Source organism: Calidris pugnax, unplaced genomic scaffold, assembly GCF_001431845.1.
Source record: "Calidris pugnax isolate Ruff unplaced genomic scaffold, ASM143184v1 scaffold38, whole genome shotgun sequence".
Taxonomy (NCBI): Eukaryota; Metazoa; Chordata; class Aves; order Charadriiformes; family Scolopacidae; genus Calidris; species Calidris pugnax.
This window is the reverse complement of record NW_015090995.1, coordinates 12938967-12960557: the sequence shown is the minus strand read 5'-3', so window position 1 is coordinate 12960557 and position 21591 is coordinate 12938967. Positions and strand designations below refer to the sequence as shown.

At 37.8% G+C, this 21591-nt stretch overlaps 1 protein-coding gene across 7 annotated transcripts in view; it reads right to left on the bottom strand.

Annotated features, from left to right (window-relative positions):
- ATRX (alpha thalassemia/mental retardation syndrome X-linked) overlaps positions 1–21591 on the bottom strand; it is an 80257-nt gene that overhangs the window by 18816 nt on the left and 39850 nt on the right. For all 7 annotated transcript variants that reach the window (XM_014955033.1, XM_014955034.1, XM_014955035.1 and 4 more), the window contains 14 exons: positions 21064–21157; positions 20414–20522; positions 19587–19766; positions 19051–19192; positions 17986–18095; positions 13265–13411; positions 12879–13056; positions 7624–7761; positions 6502–6677; positions 3715–3832; positions 1336–1466; positions 954–1042; positions 609–781; positions 186–339 (listed from right to left, as the gene is read on the bottom strand). In XM_014955033.1, the coding sequence (XP_014810519.1) occupies positions 186–339; positions 609–781; positions 954–1042; positions 1336–1466; positions 3715–3832; positions 6502–6677; positions 7624–7761; positions 12879–13056; positions 13265–13411; positions 17986–18095; positions 19051–19192; positions 19587–19766; positions 20414–20522; positions 21064–21157 (1939 nt within the window). The remainder of the gene's footprint in view (positions 1–185; positions 340–608; positions 782–953; positions 1043–1335; positions 1467–3714; positions 3833–6501; positions 6678–7623; positions 7762–12878; positions 13057–13264; positions 13412–17985; positions 18096–19050; positions 19193–19586; positions 19767–20413; positions 20523–21063; positions 21158–21591) is intronic.

The following is a 21591-nucleotide window of genomic DNA, read 5'->3' as shown; positions in this document are numbered from 1 at the left end:
GCCTTTCTAGACACAAGAGAAAGACTGTGGTGGAGTACATGGATGTATGGAAAAACTCACTGATAAAAATGAATGTAACATGCACATTTGCTTCAGAAAACTGAGCTACAGCATTATGAAGACTGAATGAAGAACACTGTCAGACTATTACAAGGTTATTAAAAATACTTCTAGAACTAACTTACACTTTGTCTCCAAGCTCCTCTGCCATTCGAAGAATTTCAAAGAGAAGCACCATTTTCCCAGAATGCTCCAACACTTCAGCATCTGCATCTGTGACAAAATCTTTGTACCAATCTGGTGCTGGGCTATCAGGATTGGAAGATGATGTAGCTTTGCCTATAAAAAAAAACACAGTAAAAAAAAAAAATAAGATAAGGCCATCGTCTCCATTTAAATCCTTTGAAATGTCTGAACTACAACATTTTTCCTTGTTTTTTGGCTTAACTGGTATGAAAAGAGTTAAACAGGCAAAGAAAAAATAGTGTTTGTACTATAACAATTATCAGATTAGCAGTTACCAATAACATATATCATCAATAAGTCACAAATCCCCTTTTGCAAAATGAAGCTGACTCGTATTTTTTCTACTTGTGTATTATACTCACCTTCATCTGACTTTGTAACAGATGGAGGGTTGTTTACAAGTTCTTCTGCGTTTCCTTCTCCACCTCCACGTGATCTTGAATTCCAGACTTTAATAACTTCAACATCATTATCACTGCCACTTCCACCTGAGCTACACTCTTTCTTCACTTTTTTCCCCTTGGATTTTTTTTTCCTAAAAAGGTAACATTTTACACCCCATTATTTTTTAAAAATTCTACTGTTAGAGAACATATTCTAATAGATATATAAAATAAAAAAAATAAACATTCACTTTCATAGAAATCATAGAAAGTTCTGTTAGGGAAATAAATTTAATAAACAACAACAAATAAAAGCTCAATTACTTTGCATAATCATCAGAACTTAAACTCATTGAAGTTTCATCGGAATCCGAAGCTATGAACTCATCCATACTGTCTTCATCAAAATAGCCCTCAAAAGAGAAAAAACAGAAATTTTATTGAGTATGCTCATCCAGAAGCTTTTATTAAACCTTAAACCATCTGCTTATTCTTCATTTAAACAATGATCAGTTCTACAAAGGGTGGCCTTGCAAAATGTTTTAAGAATGACAACATAGCCAGAAACAAAAATATGACAAAACCAGCAGCAAAATTACCCTACAGCAACAAAGATTTCCATTAATTTGACGAAACTTTACCTAGCATTTGGCAAAGCTTATTTGGAACGTTCTCAATAGAGAGTATTTTGATATATCTAATTTACCTTATTTTCTTTGCTAATATAGTCCAGCTGCAAACACCAAGGGTGAGTCCAGATTCTGCTCAACATCTGGAAATCCTGGAATAGTTTAGCTCCAGCTTTGCCTCTTCCACCTTCATTGCCACTACCTACACCTGACAATAAAGTTCAGGTTTTAGAATGAAACCTTGAATTAAGTGCCACATAGTGTTCCCCCTTTGAACAATCCGTTAGCACAGTACTGAGTGTTCTTTCCAGATGCACATCATATTGTAACGTCTCTTGTAAAAGAGGTCAAATTACTGAGTCACAGGCATTTTTTTCCTAGTTAAAGTTGTCAAAATTAGATTTTCCCCTTTTTCTTGATAATAAGAAACATGATTACATTATTACATAAAAGCACAGTTCTCCCCAGTATAGGAATGAATCCAAATCCCCTTAAAAAGACAGTCATGTCTATTTAGGTTTTGTAAAAGCAGCCCAAGGTAGAAAATATAAAATAAAATTTGCATTTAGGTTTTAATTAATTTCGCTTACTATTTTGAGCTACCTTTATTTAATGATTTGTAATGTTGCAGTATTCTGCTACACTACAGACTCTAAAAAAGGCCAGACTATTTTTTCCATTGTTCAAGCACAAATTAGTCCAAAGTAGCACAATGTTCAGAGAGCTAAATTTCTTTTTTGTAGTCTCAATTTCTCATTACGCAGCACATTACCTTTAGGTTCTTGAAACACTTTTTTTTCCTATTTATTATATGCACAATTTAAGGCAAGAAAATAGTATTTATTGCATCACAATCATCAAAGGTTTATGGCAAAACAGGCACAAAGCTTATTCAGTGCATTTGCTCAACGCACAAGACAATCCCAGTAAACGACTACGGAGTATAAATATTTTAACACAGAAGGTCTTGCTATGTTTTCATCATGCAACAGCTTGAAGCATCTTCCCATTTGTGCTCTCCTGTGACTTTGGGAAATGGAATTGTAAGGACAACAGAAATTCTTAGATTTGACTTCCCTAAAGCTGAGCTAACATTACAGAGAAACTCCATGTTACCAGGTTTCGAGTTCACAAGTCTACAGACTTTTTAATTTTCTATGTTATAAAAGTGAAAGAAAACATGTATTGTTTTCATGAAATGAAGGAAACACTTGGTAAAACTGCATGTAAAATGTGTGTTTTAGTTTATGGCTGTTACAATACACAGAAAAATGTAATTTTAAAAATTTGTAGAGGAATGCAGCAATTTGCCAACTGCATTTATCTGCAGTAGCAAGACTCCCTTTTTTATTTAATGAAAATCAAAAAGCACGTTGTCTTTTGAAATACAAAGTAATGCAAAGAATTGACGTGGGCACCAGCAGCCAGCATGGAGATTTGCTCTGGAGACTGGAGCACTGGTCAGCTTTGGCAGCTTCTTCCCCTCTAAAAGGGCCACTCGTCTTTCCTTCCTCTTGCTTCCCCTCTTCTCTCCTCTATAGTGTCTGGCACTGACCGAGCTGACCAGACTGGCAGGACACTAACTCGAGGGGAAGACAGAGAAAGGAGATGATGCCTTCCACTAGTTCAGGGGGTTGAAGAAGCCCACAAAGGGCTGCTAAGTCATGAAACAGTACAAACCCTTTTGACAAATGCAAACTTCGCTAAACTCAAACAATTTTGTTGAGCCCTTAAAGTGTAGGCAGATTAACTCAACTACCTGTTAGGCAGTGCCTTTTCTTATAGTTACTTACACACACCACCTGTTAAAACATTAATGGCTCCAACAGCATAGCAAATACGGAGCTCAGTGTAACAGGCTTCTCGCCAGTGCAAACCCCATCCTTAATTTAACAGACACTGCACTAGGGCTACCTTCCTCCTACCTGCTGCCTACTTCATTAAAAAAGGAAGTATTGAAAGCCATTGTATGTAAAGAATTCTGTAATGAATTAGAGAAAAACAGCTGTAAACATAAAGCACCAGCTCTTATGCTGAGCAGTGATGTGTAAAAGATTTACGCTGCCATCTAAAAGCACGGCAGATCTACAAAGCCAGGGCTGGCAGAGTCTGGAGTTACAGAACCAGCCCCTCTTGGTATTGGACACAGGCCAGAGATAAGCTACCAAACTACCATACCTGTTGTGATTAAAAAGTTCCTACGAAGACCTACAAAGATTTAACCTAAATCATTTAGATGCATGCCAGTAAATAGCTAACACTTATCGTTTTTAGGTTACTAGCTTTGAGAAGGCAGTTAGCATGATGCAGAAATAAATACAGCACAAATAACTTGCTTTTTAACTAGCTTTTTTTTTTAACAGACTACAGTATAGAACTAATTAGGAATCAGTACTACACGTGAAGTACGTAAATGACTATCAATCTTTTTACCTGACAGACTTGTAGGCACATACCTGTCAAATGATCCAAGTAGTATTGGTAGAGCTTGCACTGAATAGGTGTCATTCGAACTTCTAGAACATACTCGTATTTTGGTGGGAGGAACTTTGTTAATGCTGTGTAATCTTTCCTCTGTAATTTTACAAACAGTACTTTAGTCATATAAACATGAAAACGACTACTGAGAGCTTAAGAACTTCTGGCATCCTAAACGACAAAGCACCATACACAAATTACAAGGATTCAGATGCTTTCCAACCACAAAGGGAAAAAAATAGCCCACTAAATACAATCCAATTACAGGCACTGTCTGCAAAAGCCCATCTTACCTAGTAAAAGTGGTTGTCTACTCAAAAGGGTATGACCTATTAACCCCATGTCCCAGTTCCAAAGTTGACTGCAACTTCAGGAGCTGCTCTGGTAACTACTTTTGTGGGTGTTTTTTAAATATGAAAACCTTTTTTTTGTGAAACGTGGGTGAGTCAAGCAGCTAATATCAACGTTTGTATCACAGATGAACTCACTCACATACAGGTTAACCACTTTCTGTTTCAGAGAACGTAGTTTCTAAATACTTGCTTGACGCAATGAGAAATTTACTTTTGGCTCCTTTTTTGGCTCAGTCTACTTCTCTCTACCTACCCCTTCATCCAAACGGTGAACTGACTGAGAGACTGTTGCACATTTAGGAATTAGGTGACGTTCACCAGAGCTAACCTGCCTGTGCTGTGCTGCATAGACTCCCTGGCTGCAGGATCACCTCAGCTCACTACACTGGAGAAGCCCGCACTTGGCACTGGCCACCTACGCGGCCTTGCTGTTATCTACAAGTACAGCAAGAAGCTCTCATGAGAACATCTAGGAACAGAAGACAACAGAACAGTTGTCTTCATCTCAAGGAAATTACGTAGTAGCTGGAATGACCAAAAGGGAGAGCTGCTGTCTACAGACAGGATCTGCTCCGTGCAGCACACTGTGAGAAAATTCATCCGGACTCCATCCGATGCTGCACAAACACAGGGGGCTTAGCATCTCATGAACAGAAGATTTACTTCTATTTATGTTCCTTCTTGTTCTGTCTTTTGGTTTGTGTTCCTGTACTGCTGTACAGATGTGTCAAATTATGTACACTATTCTTTCACCACTACTCGTATTTCCAAGATCATAACTTTATGATATGAGGTCTTTCACTAGCCGTACACACTGCCATAAACTTTTTCATTTCTTTCCAGGACAAAGAAGTATCTGGTTGGTTGAGGCACCATCCCTGGAGGTGTTCAAAAGACAGGTTGATGTAGTGCTGGGAGGTATGGTTTAGTGATGGTGATGCTTCTTGTTTGATGTGTGGGTGTCTATTTTTGTCAGTTAGGTTGACGGTTGGACAAGATGATCTTTGAGGTCCCTTCCAACCTAGAAGATTCTGTGATTCTGTGGGACTATCCCACTATGACCATTTCACCCAGCTCATGCCCATTTGGGCTATTTAATCAACTACCAACAACTGCACAGGCAGGAAGAGGCAGCTGGTGCCTACAGAGTGTCACACCTGCCATCAGGCTGCCCGTGCTTGGGTTTATAAAGCAAAAGAGTGGTAACATCATTCTGACAGCATGGAGGTGACACACCATAGCAGCTCAATGGAAGGGCAAGGAATCCAGCCCTCATTATGGAAACCCAGGCTGCCTTGGTTTTAGATCTAAGGTCTTTTAAGGTACTAAGTTCTTTACCCTTTTGGACCTGACTAATCTTACTTCTTTTCTACATTGTTCTGATTCTCACAAATCAGGAAAAATAGGAATTCAGAACTAAGCCACAAACTATGGATTGCCAACTTCCTGTGCAGTTTTTAAGGCAGTTTTAAATGTGTATATGGAATTAAAAGAGAATATTTCAAAGCTTACTGATGTCCTACTCTACCATGTAAATTTCTAGTCTCCTGGCAGGAAAACAGCCGTATTCTCGCATATATGTATACATCCTGCTTAGGATACACTGACATTTGCATAAAAGTTATGAATTATTTTTTCTAAGTCTTTCTAGTCATGATAAATAATGCAGAGATGTGCTGGTTTTGGCTGGGATAGAGTTAATTTTCTCCATAGTGGCTGGAATGGGGCTACGTTTTGGATTTGTGCTGGAATCAGTGCTGATAACACAGGGATGCTTTAGTTACTGCTGAGCAGGGCTTGCACAGAGACAAGGCTTTTTCTGCTCCTCACACCGCCCCGACAGCGAGTGGGCTGGGGGGCACATGGAGTTGGGAGGGGACACAGCTGGGGCAGCTGACCCCAAAGGGATATTCCATCCCATATGATGTCATGATCAGCATTAAAATTGGTGGGGATGTTGGCCAGGGGGCCGCTGCTCAGGGACTGGCTGGGCATCAGTTGGTTGGTGGTAAGCAACTGTTTTCATTTGCATCACCTGCCTTTCTTGGGTCTTCTGTTATTTTGCTTTTCATCATCATCATTATTATATTTCAATTATTAAACTGGTCTTATCTCAACTCATGAGCTTTCTCAATTCTATCCTCCCAATTCTCTTCCCTCCATCCTGCTGGGGCCGGGGGTGAATGAACAAGTGGCTGTGCGGTGCTTAGTTGCCGGCTGGGGTTAAACCACAAGAGATCTAGTAATTAGTGAAAATATTTAAGTCAAAAGTAATAGCTGGACTCAACGGAGCTCTCAAATAGCAAGTTTACAGGGAAAGCACTTTGACTGCTTTTATGTCAACGAGATGAAATAAATTCTTCCCCCCCTGCAGCCAATTCAAGTAATTTGTTACAGTAAAATTGGTCTTACCTGAACACATCCAGCCAACATCTCATAGAGAATATGTGCACGCTTCTTCATGACTCTGACATCTACCAGAGTAGAGTCTGCACACTGACCGTTCTGAATTGGATTTATAAATCGATTTCGGAATTCCTTAATTGAACCAAGCAAATTCTCCTTAATAAAGTTAACCATGCAGTGATCTAGGACAAAAAGACCAGGCTTGAGTTGTTCAAAATGGAAAGTACAGTACTGGGATTAATTCTAACAGAAAATAAATGTGTTGTATCTAAAATGATGAACTTTCTGGAGAGTAGAAAAACTCCAACCACCCCAACATTTTCCAGAAAGGGCATCTTAAATTGACACATACTCTAGGCACGGAGAACTTCTACATTTAATGTCACATTGAAAACTACCTCATTGTGTTTGTTTCACAAAGTCTGTAAGCTGCTGTGCACCAAAGCAATCATGTAACAATATCATTCACAAAGGTTTTTAAATAGATTCAAAAGCATATTAATCAATAGGAAAAAACATTACAGCATATTAACAAACAGGAGCAAAAGTTACAAGCTAGTTTAGAATGAAATTCCAAGGCAATAACATAAATCACTGTTTAGTAAGTTCACTAAGAACACTGCCCTACAATGGTTTAAAACAATTTAAATTGATGCTGCTGCAAGACCTGGTCCACCCATTTTCCCTCTGAACATTCTCAGCCTTCCCCTTTTGACATGCTGAGACTGATTTGGTCCTCTGGTCAGCCAGATCAATGAATTGAACTGTCAGAAAGCTATTTGCTTCTGCATTGTAAATTTTTGGATACTCCTCATACAGGCTCCCAGAGGAATCAGATGCCAAGGGAAAGGATGGAGGAGAGGCCACATTCCCAACAGCTTCATTTCAATTTAGTTTAAACCATCGTGGAACCACATCCCGAGACAATGATTTAATATGCACAATACAAAAACAGATTGTTAGGGCTTTTTTTAGATATAGAAACAGATTTAGATATAGAAACCTAGCAGACAGCTTCACCATATTACATTTTTTTCTTCTAATCAAGCTAAATCGGCTGTATATTGCTGAAAGGCAGATGTATATATTCAGGGAAATAAACAATTCTTAAGCCAGAGAAATACTCACATTCTATAAGATTGTTTTGCAGTGGTGTTCCTGTAAGAATTATTCTTCTCCTTGATCGAATAGAATTCATTGCCTTAGAAACAGCAGATGCTTCATTTTTCAGTATGTGCCCTTCATCACAAACAACAAAGTCGGGGCCTAAAAAGAAATAACATTAGATCTCTTCCATCTTTTATAACCATAAAGAAAGTGGCAACCTAAAGAATCCAAAAAGTTTCTACTAACATTATTTTATAAATTCTGTGTGTCTGTGTTTGTGGTGGGTTTTTTTACCACCGTGAATGCTCTCAGCTTTTGCACAAGCATTGACAGTAGCTATTCTGTGGCTGGTGCTTGTAATGTCTTCATGAGAAGAATTAAATACAGCTTTGCAATATTTATTCCTATAAATATTATTTATCCACACAGCTCATGTGTCCAGGTCTACATATACATTCACCCTGTCAAAACTTCGTAAAACTGTTTTCCTTAAATCCAGCTTAGGCTGCCATCTACTGACCAATTCTAAAGAAAACCAAAAATCAGGTAACCGGTAATTTTTCATTAAGGCAACAGGTCAGTATCAATAGGAGTAAACAGTGCAATCAAAATCCTTATCTAAGATAAGACACTATTAAATCTGATATGAATTACAGACAAGTGAATTGCCACCTTGTAGCTGAAAGTCACCACAGAAACGTCCTCGGCTTTCTTCCATGAGATAAACCCAAGGATTGTAGACTGCTGTTTTAGGTGAGTTGCACAAAGAATGTCAAAACCACACCACAATACATTTCCACGGTATGCAAAGCAACTCTAATAAAATTATTAAGTGTTACAATTTGGGTTTTACACAAAAGAATATCAAACTTGGCAGAACAGACTTACACACCCTAACAGTTTTCAGATTTGGAGGAAATTTCTGGAAGCTCTTTCCTTGAAAGGAGAAGTAAAAGATATTCTAGGATCCAACTAGTAACTTAGAATGAATGATTTACCAGATCTAAACCTGAACTCAATTCCAATACTACCAATCATGAAGTCAGCTGAAGTCAGGTTTATGCACCTTTGAAAAATGCTCCACAAAGCCATCAGTTGGGTTCATCCATCCAGCTTTAAGTGGCAAAGTGGCACTTGTAGTATTTGAAGTGGCAAAGTAGTATTTTGTGAGCATGGATAATCCAATTTTTGTAACTTACTAAGAACATTTTTTCCTCAGACTAAGTTTAAACTGCCTTGTAAAGAAGAAAATTAACTCTAGGACAGTGGTCAACAACAAAGAATCAATTACACCTTCCACTACTTCCATGATTTAATGCCACTGCCAGTCATCTTAATCGTGCCAAAAAGTGATTTAGTTTTAGGCAAACATCTCCTAATGGTGACAGATCCTTTCTCTAGTCCTCATTCTAGTATTTCCTGAAGGGTAAGGATCTTGCAAGCACGCTGCTCCTGCAATGCACAATGTCACTGAGATGATCTTGAGCCATTCCCTAGAACTGAAGCCTTTGCGACATCTCCCCACCAAATGTGAAGCTTAATGATTGAACATTAATAGATCATTCTCAGAAACAGATTTGGTCTGGTACTTTATGGTTACAATCAGAATTAAAGTACATTAGAGAAGAAGGATAATGAAGTCTAAATGACAGATAGCAATCAAAATCGTGCAAATACCCCAAAAATCAGTTTCAATAAAGACTGTGATTCATTAATATGAAGTGGTAAATTAAAAAAAAAACACACGAAAAAAATCCCCCCAAAAACCCACCTCAAAAGCTGTTGTTCAGAGTAAGTGAATGATAGTAAAAATATGTAAAAACTATCTTAGTAAAGTTATTCATGGGTTGTTTTGGCAGGCGTGTAGCATTGGTATCTTGAACAAACATCTTGGCTACAACTCAGTGGCGGGGATTTTCATAGATTTGTGGGTTTTTTCCTTGTTCTTAAAAAAACATGAATGCAATTCATTATAGACAAAACATTTCTCAAAATATAATAAAGGAATGTAAAACTTAAAGGGACCTCAAGGGATCATTTAATCCATTTTCTTCATCTGAGATAAGAGTTATGAGAAAGGGACGTAACCTCCCTGATAGAAGTAGGAAACTCCATGACCTCTATCTTTTTCTAAAACACTGTGCAATATTACCTCATTTAAATATTCTCTGCTACAAATCAGAATAAATTCTGCCCTTTCTCCAACTGATGTAAAAAATAACTGATAACAGTCCTTTCAGTAACCAGCTCTCACATGGTGGAAATTCGTCAGTTTGCCTTTCTTCTAGGCTAAAAAGCCTTACTCCTTCAATCTTTCCTTAAGGATCATAGTCTTCATCTGCTTATCCTTCTTGCTGTACTTGCACATTAATATACTGATGTACATAAAACACACCCAGTGATATATAGATATACACACAATTCTGCTTTTCCTCTGAAGTCTACAAAAACTTAAATCTGCTTCATACAACTGCCAATTAAAGTGCAGTTTCCAAGTTAAACAGTAATGGAATTTTTATTAGTAGCAACAAGTAAAAAAATTGAAAAGTTATTGAAATGCTGCAAGCAAAGCACAACAGCTATCAATAAACCAAATGGCATTTCATCAGCTGCACAGAGCATTATGGGAAACCATTTGTTGCTCTGCATGCATATATAATGCTGCTATTATTTCACATAGCAGAGCTAGTTAATTAATGAAATCACTTCTCACACTACTTCTCCACCCATAAACTTTGGCTAAACCTTCCCTCTCTGGTCCCCTCTTCTTTAGTGTACAGTACAATATAAGCTTCTACTATAGAATATGTCTACGCTAGCAGTATTCATTTTAACTAGACACATATCCTTAAATTATTGCTCAAATACCAAATTTGCAACTTTTAAAATTAAAAATGCTCCCAGAGGCAAAGACTTTCCTATTTACAGGCACAGCAGTAAGCCAGCACAGAACTTCATAACTCTTTTACTGGCAGCCTGCTGTATTGCCAGTGCTGTGATTCACAAAGACAGCAAGGAACAAATAATGGTTGCAAGATACTGCTCATCAATTTATCCAATCCAAATGTCTCCAAGAACTAATGGATAACAACAGATGAACACTTCTATCTTTTTGTTATTAGTTAAAAATGAGAAAGATTTGAAGCAACATAAAAATTATGGAGTTATCTCAAGGTTAGTTTTCTTAATGGTCTAATTCCATCCTATCAACCAGCTAGTCCAAAAGGAGAATGAAACAGTGGGTTCCATGTTCATATGACATTATTCAAAACCTACAGGGCTCAATGTGCTGCAGTTTCTAAACTGGATTAAATCTACAAAAGCCAATCACCTAATCATAAACACTGCTCGATCATGTTGTCCTAAGCTGTCTGAAGAGGTTTGGAAGTAGAACAGAACCACACCTATAAGCAGGATGTAAAACCCAAAAGATTCGCAAGAGATGGGACAGGGAAGGTTACACGGGTGACTGTGTCTCCTCCATAAAATTGTGTGCCCGATGTACAACCTCACTCCACAGTCAATATTTTTGAAGTCACATAAACACAAATCCATGAAGAAAGGGACAATATTACTAAAAAGACACATAGGTAACAACCCCTATGTTTAGCCTCCTGCACACTTTTCACAAGGAAAAAATCCCACAAAAGGAAAATCTATCACTGTAAGAGCGTATAAAACTCCACTTCATTATTGCACCAGAACATGACCAACTGAATGCAAAGCTACCGTTCTGTCAGGCTACTGTCCCATCACCGCTAGTTCAAGACAGCAGTTCACACCTTTCTTTTCTCTTCTCCCTGCGACTTTTCTGGCAACTTTCTCAACAAATGGAATATCCCGAGCAAATCAGATATAGACTAAGACTAAATAGCAGAGGGTTTCCCACCCCCCCTCTTTTTTGGCCTTGTTTTTACTAACTGATTCATTAATAGGAGTCAAAAAAACCAATAGCGAGAAGTGCATTTTCTTCATTGCTAAAATAATGTGTGTGGATTCAAGATGATCACAAGAACAGTTTGTAAGCTATGGTACTGGAGCTTCTCTGACTCCATAGAAGTTATTTGATTTAATGTGTTAAACTGGAAAAAATTAATTAATGTTTTAGCTGCTCAAACAGGCTTTCTGCAGAGCTGGAGATGCCAATTCCAATTGGCCAATGCCAATAATCAAAAAGTTATTTTCTCCCATTACAAGAATCCTTTTGTTTGTTAGAACAAAATTCACAGCCCTACTACTACTTGAAGCTTCACAAAATCAAGCTCACGAAGTACAATTATAAACCAGACCAATCCTGCATTTCATCAATCAGAAGGGGGCAGGGGGTGGGGGCAGCAATCAACCTCAGGCTGTCAAGAAACCTGAAGTCCAGCCGGATAACTAAAACCCAAGAAAGCCTACCTCCAGAGTCAGAGAAACCATTTACTGTACCTACCATTTCACCATTCTCAGTTTGAAGAGAAGTATCAAGGTTACAGCAAATATGCCTTTTAAAAACAGTTTTTAAATTATACTGCATGCTGCATAACCATGAATTGTTTTCGAATATCAGTTGCCCGTTCAGAATTTGTAGGAAAAATTTACTGTTTTGGTGAAACTTGCTTATCCTGAAATTTTTATTTCTTTTTGGTGATCACACGGTAGATTGGCTGTATCAACTTGTAGTATTTTTAAGTGCTTATATACATGTTTACATAAGTTTGCTCAGTTCAGCAAACCTGACAGCCACTTCTTAGACTGAAAAAATGAATTGTTGAAGTGCTTTATCTGCAACCAGTTCATTAGCACTTGATTACTACTTATTAGTTTACACTTCCAAGGTACATTCTCAACTATTTTTCATGTGTAGTTCCTCCCTTAACAGTAGATTTCTATCAAGGATAAACCAGCTTGTGGTTGTAATAAATTAGCAGATTAAAATAACCTGAAATTCTCAACAGAATCACTTCAAATTACCTTGCAAAGAAAGCAATGCTAGCAAAAAAGACACCTATTAGGAAGAGTTTCCAGTATATATTCCTGTGATCACTCCTGTATTTGATCTAACAGAAAAAACTGTTACAGAAGTCTATTTACAAAAGCAGATGAAGTAGTTTCTGAACAACTACTTCTGTAACTCAGCAAAAGCCAACAAAGAAAACATGGTAAATCTTACTAACATTATTGTTTAAAATTATCTGCCGAACAGATTTCCATTTGCAAGATTACTTAGCTCATAGTACATAAACCAGAAAGTACAATATAGATAATGCATACTTGTATTAATTTTCACTTACCTGGATCAACTAAAGCTTTATTAAATATTTCTTTAAGTTTTCTACTCTTCACATTCCTCCCTTGTGCAAGATTACGATACATCTCATAGCCTATTATCATCACACCTCCTTCATCTTGCCAGCGCTGGAGCATATAGCTTCTCTCTTGAGGGCGCTTCACAGTTGCTAATTCACAGACCTTTCAAAGAGGGAAAATTAGGCTTGATTTTCTTTTAAAATACTGAAGTTCCAGTGTAACTTTTAAATACCTAAGGTGTATTAACGCATTAACGTATCTCTCACATACATAAAGTGCATTCCTTGGTCTATATTTTGAGTGGTGGAGCTTCCCAATTATGTAAACCGTTCAGTTATTCATTTTTAAGAAGTCTTTTTAAGCCTTATACCTCTAGTCTTTCATCATCTTCTAAACCTTCTTGCCATTTTTCAAACTCATTCAACCAGTTCAAGGCAGTGTTCAGTGGACACACTACCAGAGCTGTCCGGAAATCCAGCTTGTCACACAGCAAGACTGTGTGAAGAAAACTTACTACCTGCAAGAGGAAAAGACAGACAAAATGACAAATAAACCACTGAGTATTAAACACTAGGAAAGAAACATACAAGTACATATTCGAATATAGAACTTACCAACAAAAGTCTTGTTCAAACATTCTTTTTCTGTTTGTTAAACAACTCGCTGCTTAAAATGTAATACACGTGTATCTTGAAGTCATACACTTAATGCTCTGTGTTACACGGCTGCACGCTTCCTGCACGTACTGAGATACGCGCAGTTTTGGATTGCACCAGGGAGCTGAACCATTTCATAAATAAGGAACCTTCCCTTTACATTTCACCAATCCTTTTCATAAACCAAAAATTTCTATTAGGTCTTTTTTTTTTTTCCAATACTCACCCCAAACACTAAGTAAGTTCACCTCTTTGGACTTCACAAATGTATCAGATTTCTTGGAAGTGAACTTCAGTCTTAAATCAATGTTTTCCACATTTTTTCAACATATTGGCAAATTCTCTCAAAAGAGCTCTGAAGCAGGTTATTGAAATGCTTTCCAAGTATTCACCCTGTAGCCAGACTGGCTATATGTTGCAGATGGTAATACCTCCTCCAGGCTTGGGAAAGTAACAAATCTTTTGATGTCACTCAGTGTTTCTGCTGGGCTGCCTGTGTCTGAGCAGCAGCAAAGAAATACAGGACTAGAGGTAACCTGCAAAAATCCAGGAGCTCAGGAGAGTCAGTGATCCCACTGCAGCTCCAGTTCTTGCACTAGACTTTTAATGGCACTCTAATCCATGCCAGCGTACAACATTTGGAAAGTTCTTTCCAGATCAAATCCTGGTATTTGGCAACTCTGATTTAATACACTGTTCAAAGTAATTTCGAACTGCATAACTATGCCTGAAATACTGGGCAACAAATTGCTTTTAGACGCTGCAATGCAAAAGGAATTACTAGTGGTTTTGCCATCGAGACAAAAGCATCTCATGTTCAGATGCAAAAACTACCCATGAAAACTCATCACAGAAGTCCTATGTCCTGGACAGTCAGCAAGTCCCTAACTGCCTTATTTCCCTGATCCTTTGCCCACATTCTTCTCTGCAGTTTGCAAAGTCTGCTAAAACTTATTGTGGATTTAACTCTTAAGAGAGAACCAACAAATGACGTTACAGAGCACAGCAGAAGGACCAACAAAGAACGATGTAAGGCAAAAACCAACTACCTAAACTACAAATAGTGGCCATAAAAATACTTGCTGCATATTTGTAACTGTGGTCCTCTTTAAGTATCAAGAAGTTACAGCCAAAATGACTGTCATGAACACGTCCAGATCATGTACAAAAATACCTTCTGCTGTGGAGTATTTCATCCAACTAAAATGTATGGTGTATAAAGCATAAGTGTACAAAGTCACCTAGACTGCACTGCTACATTAAAGCACAATAGTTCTGCAAAACACTGCTGATCTCAAGTAAAAGGTGTATTTAACTCCGGAAGAACTATAACTCTAAAGCTAGAATTAAGCATATAAAAGTATAGTCTTCAAATGTGATTTTCAAAGTATGTATGAAACTCATCTTCTATAGGATTGTAGATTCTCAAAATATTTTGTGTCAACCCAACTTCCATAAGCAAAGCAAAGCGACATACACTGCAGCTGGAATCCTTAAGAACATACTGCGCACACGCTGTGCACCACAACCAACCAAGACTGCAGCTTGCTTTACCTCAACAGTACTCACAGTGAACGGTCACATTCTCTCTGATCATCTACAGCTCTGTGTTACTCAAAAAAACCCCCTGCAATCCCACAAAAATTGCCAAAATCAAAAAACTACAAAATCCAAGCTTGATTCCCTTGAACCTGTTCTTTGCAGGGGATCTAAAGAATCTGAAGACATTGCACCATCTTAAGTGCTCCATGACCACATTCTGCAATTCACAGGTCAAGAAAGAAGATTCTCATTATCAGGAAGTCCTAAATAACATTTGTCTGAATTAGGTCAGAGGAGAGAAGGACTAGGTATTTCTCATGTAACTTCACTTTTTGAAGAATCCTGGGTGGCAATGGTTCAGAGGGAAGGTAAGAATTAAGAAGCCATCTGACCCAGTAAGGCATAGCTAATGCTAGCAAAGAATAACAGGTACCTCCTGCTAGATTCTCTCAGAAGATCCTCTTGGACCATGTTTTAAGTCTCTAAAAATAGTAACAGAAGACTTCAAGCCAAGTCAAGTCTGCTGCCTAGCAGCGTCCAGGTGTGCTGGCTAGGGCAAACACCAAATAGCAAGGCAGGTGAGCACTATAGAGAGTAGGAACTACCGAGACACCTCATTCCAAACATACACGCGTCAAGGGCCAACTGCTTGTCAACAGGATCTTACAGCATTTTCTTTGCTACGTGACTAACAAGGCTGTAAAGCTGGCTGTTGTCACTGGCAGAGTATGAATCTAGCTACAGCACAAAAATGTTGAGACATCTTTCATACAGCTTCGAATTCCAGGACATTGATATACTGACCTCTCTATGAATGAACAGATCTTGAGCTTTCAGGAAGCTGATAGGGCTTCCCAATCCAATGGGGAAGCTTCTACCACAACTGACCAAGATGGAAGAGGATGGTGAAATGGCATTTCCTCACAGACGCTTTGAGGATCCCATCCTCACTGTAGGAAGAAAATAACCTCTTTGAGAACCATCATCACCATGCTAAAGAGACTGCACTCCAGGGAATAAGTGCATCCATATTTGGAACTTGTGAAGAAACAATTTAGAATGAAGTGTTGAGCAAGTATTGGCTGCTTAATGTGATCTAGAGCTGCCGGTCACAAACTCAGCAGAGCACCGGGCAGAATCCTATCAAGCGACTATAGCTAAGAACTGGTCCCGACACAGGAAGGCCCTGATTGATCCCGAGCTGAAAACAGTTCTAATCAATTCCAGTGCCTGCAGAAGATTTATACTGCAAGTTAGATTTATACTGGTTCAGCTCAAGCCAGAGATCAAAAAGATTCACAGCAATTCATGTCACCAGCCAGCTGCCCTGATAAAGATAGGGGAGTATCTCCATCCATCGCTGTGTCCATCCAGTGCACAGCATCCACGAAGGCCAACAACAGGGAGACCAATGTGGCCCTGCTTTTCCAAGGCCTTTGAAAGCACAGATAAGGCTGTTACCCTCCTTTCTTCTTCAGAGTTCTGAAAAATTTCCCTTTCTCTTTCTTGGAATCAGAGGGAGAGATTCTTCTGTCAAATGACTTCTGCTAAAGGAATTATTGGGAACAGACCAAGCAGCAGAGCAGCAAGATGGGCAACTCAGCCCAGCTCTTTGCTCACAGGGTTTCTGGAGATGCTACGTCCGGCTAAACGCAAACCCAAAATATATGAAGATTGATCGATACTTGAATTCCACAGAAACACTAAAGGAATTCAGCACTCCTGACTACTCTGAAAAGGTGCTAGCATAAATACTGAGATGCAGAGAATTCAAGAAAACTGGTTTTGATCTTTTACCTCTTTTGCAGGTCAAGGCCATAAGCTTCTCCTAAGGCCTGCAATGATTATAAGAGGCCCGACAAAAAGAGTTTGTTCCATTGTTTTACAGCAACCGCTTGGTTGATCAGTTTCAGAAGAAACATTTTAAGATAGGGATTGAGCTTCAGACTTTAAAGACTACTAGAAATGGTAAGTTGCTCACTGTGCAACTTTTAACATGGCAGAAGAGCGGCTTGTATCAGACCATGAAATATGGAAATGCTACAATATTCTGTTCTAAAGATTTTTACAAAGCAGTCTTCAGCAGCATAAAGGAGAAGGAACATGCGCTGAAGTGACAATGGAGGCTTGAACCTGAAGATCTCAGGAAGCAAAGAATTGAAAAGCCAAAGAAAAGAAATAAAGTAATGAAAAAAATGGTTGAAAGTATGCCCTATAGTTAACTGCCAAGGCAATGAAAGTTTCTGGTCTTAACTGTTTGTGATGCACTAGGACTCAACAACATGAACGTACATATGAACCATTTCTGAAATAGAAAACAAATGCCCCCTGTCCTTCAACCCAGAAGAGTTTATGTTGTAGCAAAACATTTTTTATATTAAAATACAAAGCATCTGACTTTAGACACTAAAAGTCTGGCATTAAAAAAACAAAACCCAAAACAACAAACAATTTAAGGAGCAACACATGAATAGGAAGACAGTAAATAACACAATCTGCTTAAGATTATTGAACTGTCTTAGAAGCACAGGTTCCAGAAGCCTGACTACTACTAGCTGTATTTTGTTCTTCTGAGTTGCAAAAGAGCTACACACCACTTACAATTAACTATGACCTTTTCACATTATTATCACTGACTACCTAATTTAATTTTAGATATTTTAAAATCAGAGAAAGCACTAGCATGTACCATAACTTTCAAAGCTGTGTACCAAGAAACCAAACTTCTTTCTCATCACCTCTCTACCAAACATTTTCCTCCAGCAACCCTCACTGAGCCACTGCCTAGAAAACAGTTTTACTATGTTCTGAAAGTCATTAAAATTGGCTTTTGCTGGATCAACTTTCAAGAGCAAGCTACAGACCAGAAAACAAGACTACTTTTGTTTCTTACCTGTAACGTTTTCCCCAGACCCATACAGTGAGCAAGAATGCATCCAGAACCAGGAGATGTCTTTGTTTTTTTAACAGATTCACAACAGCAATCCCACATGAACTGAACACCTGAAGAAAATTATTGAAAAATTTTTTATTAAACATTCATTTTCTTAAAGTTCACCTGATAAGAGATAGGTGTGATCACTTGTAAGATCATGATAACTCATAGAAAAGCAGTGTTCTGGATAAATACTGATTGATTTCTGTCCAATGTGTTGCATGTGGGATGATCCTTGTCTTGAACTTAATAATATTCAGTTTTCACTGGAGTTGTGGCACCTGGGCTAGAAAATATTACTTGCGGACTGCAGGTGACTGTGATCTTGGGAACAGGGAGAAAAGAGGAAACAGAACAAAAAGCAGCAAGGACTTCATGAAAAGAGTTAAATGATCTCGGTACAGTAGCAAAATTATCTGAAACCAACCAGAAGAAATTCTGCCAAGACAGATCAGACATGATATTCTATATTTAAAGAGGAAAAAAAATCAAGCAAGAACTTGTGAAAGCTGGAAAAGGAAAGGAAATATAAGCTACATATCAAAACACCTTAACGACGTGAGGGTCTGGTGGGTGGTTTTTTTGTTCTTTGCAATATATTTATTGGGGAGTTGTATTCTACTATGCTATACTCAGCATAGATCAAGCTTCAGCCTAACTACTGTGACTAGTTCGGGCCACCTCCTTTTAAGAGCTGAAGCAAGTCCAGAAGTTTCTTACTTAAATGGAAAGGCTGCATTATGAACTTTGAGGAAAATTCAAAATATCAGAATGAGCTGCGAAGAAAATTGTGATTGGTTACTCTCCCTTTTGTTCTTCTTCGCTAGAAACATCTGTTGAGAAAGCCGGGAAAATACTAGGAGAAAGCACTAAAAAAAAATTTACAAAAATAAAGCACTAAACCTGACACTGGCACTTGCCTGCCAAGGAGTTTTTCTGATGATTCTAATTCAGGTTGCCTAAAGTGCTTTGCCATTGGAGGAAAAAAAAATAAGAAGAAAAGTTAAAGTTCTCTTTCCTTACCATCTACTTGGTGTGGTTTCAGTCTAGTAACGATACTCCTGTGAACCTGCACTAATGGTTCTTTGGTTTCTTCATCTTCATCTAAAACCAGCTTAGTTGTAATGGGACATTTCAGAGGTGAAGCATCTTCTATCTCTATAACCTATAGGCACACACAGGGCAACACAGGAATACTTCACACATGGGTAATACCAAGCATTTGACAGACACTAGCTTTAGCAAAATCGGAAGTCATAATTTATTAAGTAAAGAGAAACCTTAAGTTCTTTACTATGCACCGCAACTTACCATGGGAGAGTGGAAAAGTAAAGTAAAGCAGCAGGCAACTGAAATGGCTTTCTAAAGATCTCAGAAGCCTTAAGTAAAACTTACCAGTGTTAACCTGCAGGAAACGACAAATAAAACTTGTGGCTTACAAGGCTACATGTAAGTACTTTTAAAAATACATATCAAATTAAATTGAAATAGAAATATGTCACCTTTATCATCATTAACAACTCAACTTCCTAGGATTTTGCAAAGAAAACAGAACATACCTCTCTCAATTTCTCTCTCTCCCGTTCTCTTTCTGCTATACGTTTTCTTCTTTCTTCTTCTTCTTTAAGTGCATTTTGTGTTTCTGTTCTAAGCTTATCATCTTTAATAATTTTCCTTATTTTCTTTCTGCCTTTTCCAGGAGATTTTGAATCATCATTGTCTTCATCCTCAGAATTACTCTATTATAAATTAAATAAATTGTTAGCAAGAAAAATATGGCACAGACCATCAAGTCCTTCATTTTCGGACAAGCTCCCCAAAATTTTATATACACAGGTGGAGTTCAGCTCATAAAGAAAAAGATACTTTTTTAAAAAACAAGTTAGCCAGCATGACAAAAGAAGTGCCACCTTAACTGTAATGAATTCTAAGGTATCACAGATAAGCTGTGCAAAGGCAGTACTGAGGATACTGTTATCATTTGATAGTAACTAATGACTATTAATAAAGAACTGTTTTTCTGTTTTAGTGGTGATAGATCAGATTGGCTATAACCTACTCCACCATAGAAAAAGAAAGCATACTACTAGGGAAGCCTTACCCTACTATTTGTGTCACGTACATTTAGTTTAAAAACTCCATTTACTTAAAAGACATCACGCATCTTTATCAAGATCTAGACAGGAAACATTTTAGTCAAATGCAATGTTTTTTCTCCATAATGGTGCCATTTTACGAATTTTAGCACTGAATTAACATTGAGAAAACTTACGATTTTTTACTGCACTTTGTACAGAGCTGTTTGAGACACCCAAGTCCCTAAGCAGTTGGCAGAAGAGACAGGAACTCCTTTTCCCATTTATTAATTCAAAACACAACATAGTACCTTATTATTGTTCTCACTTGAAGAATCCTCTTGAACCTTTATACGCCTTCGTTTCTTTTTCTGTTTGTAACTGCGCTGGTTTTCTTCCACCTCAGCTTTCTTAGCAGACCTATAAAAAATAAACAAAGGCAGCATTACCAATTAACAATAATAATTCATTGCCTCACTGAAAAACAGTGATAAAAAAAGTACACGAACTACATTGCTAATTAATAGAACATATATTCCCTTTGTGCAATCAGGGGTTCAACTCCAAATTACTCCCTCCCCCTCAACTCACCGGATGCACATAGCAACAGCCTATTCCAGAGAACCCTGAAGAATCTCAGAATTGTTAGTTTTCTATTGCAATTCACCATTCCTCAATAGACATTGACATATCTGGCATAAAAATACTCATTTTTGGTTAACCTTTTTTTTTTTTGAGCACTGGCTCATCAAATTGCTGTGTACCACATACTGTGGTATAAATTCAAAATTCTCACATTTGCTACGAAGTTAATTAGGAGATCCTGAATTAAAGACAAGTATCATAAAACATTTTAAGGACTGATCCAATATCTTTAACTTTCACCATCTCACTGTCTAAATTGCACTAATAAAACCCAAAACCCAAGCACAAGATAAGTACAGTTAAATTCTATTTAAACCTTGTTCTTGGACGTTGGTCATCTTCAGACTCACTGACTTCTTCACTAACTGCAGATTCGTGAAACTCAGAGTCATTTGAATCATCGCTGCTCACTTTAAAAATAAAAGTATGATTTCATGTTGAATATTATCCCAAAGTTAGCAACATTAAATATCTTGTAATTGTACAGCAAACTGTTTAAGATCTATAAACACCGTAAAAGTTCTTTTCAGACAGTATCAGACCCATTAAACATACTAATAAGAAGCAACAGGAATATAAGGGGTACAGAGTAGAAAAGCTTAACATGTAAGCACTGAGTCCTGATAGTTGGCATATTACACCAACAAGACTTGAGGTCTTTATGGAGAATACATCTAAATATAAATTTACATGCAAATAACAGAAAGCATTATACTAGAAAGCATCACATTTTAAAAGACAGGGGGTGAGAAGAAGGGAACGAAATGGGGAACAATACAGAACTTCAGAAAACAAAAGATGGTTTTTAGTTAAACAGAAGCTTTTGTTTCAAATGCTTTAGATG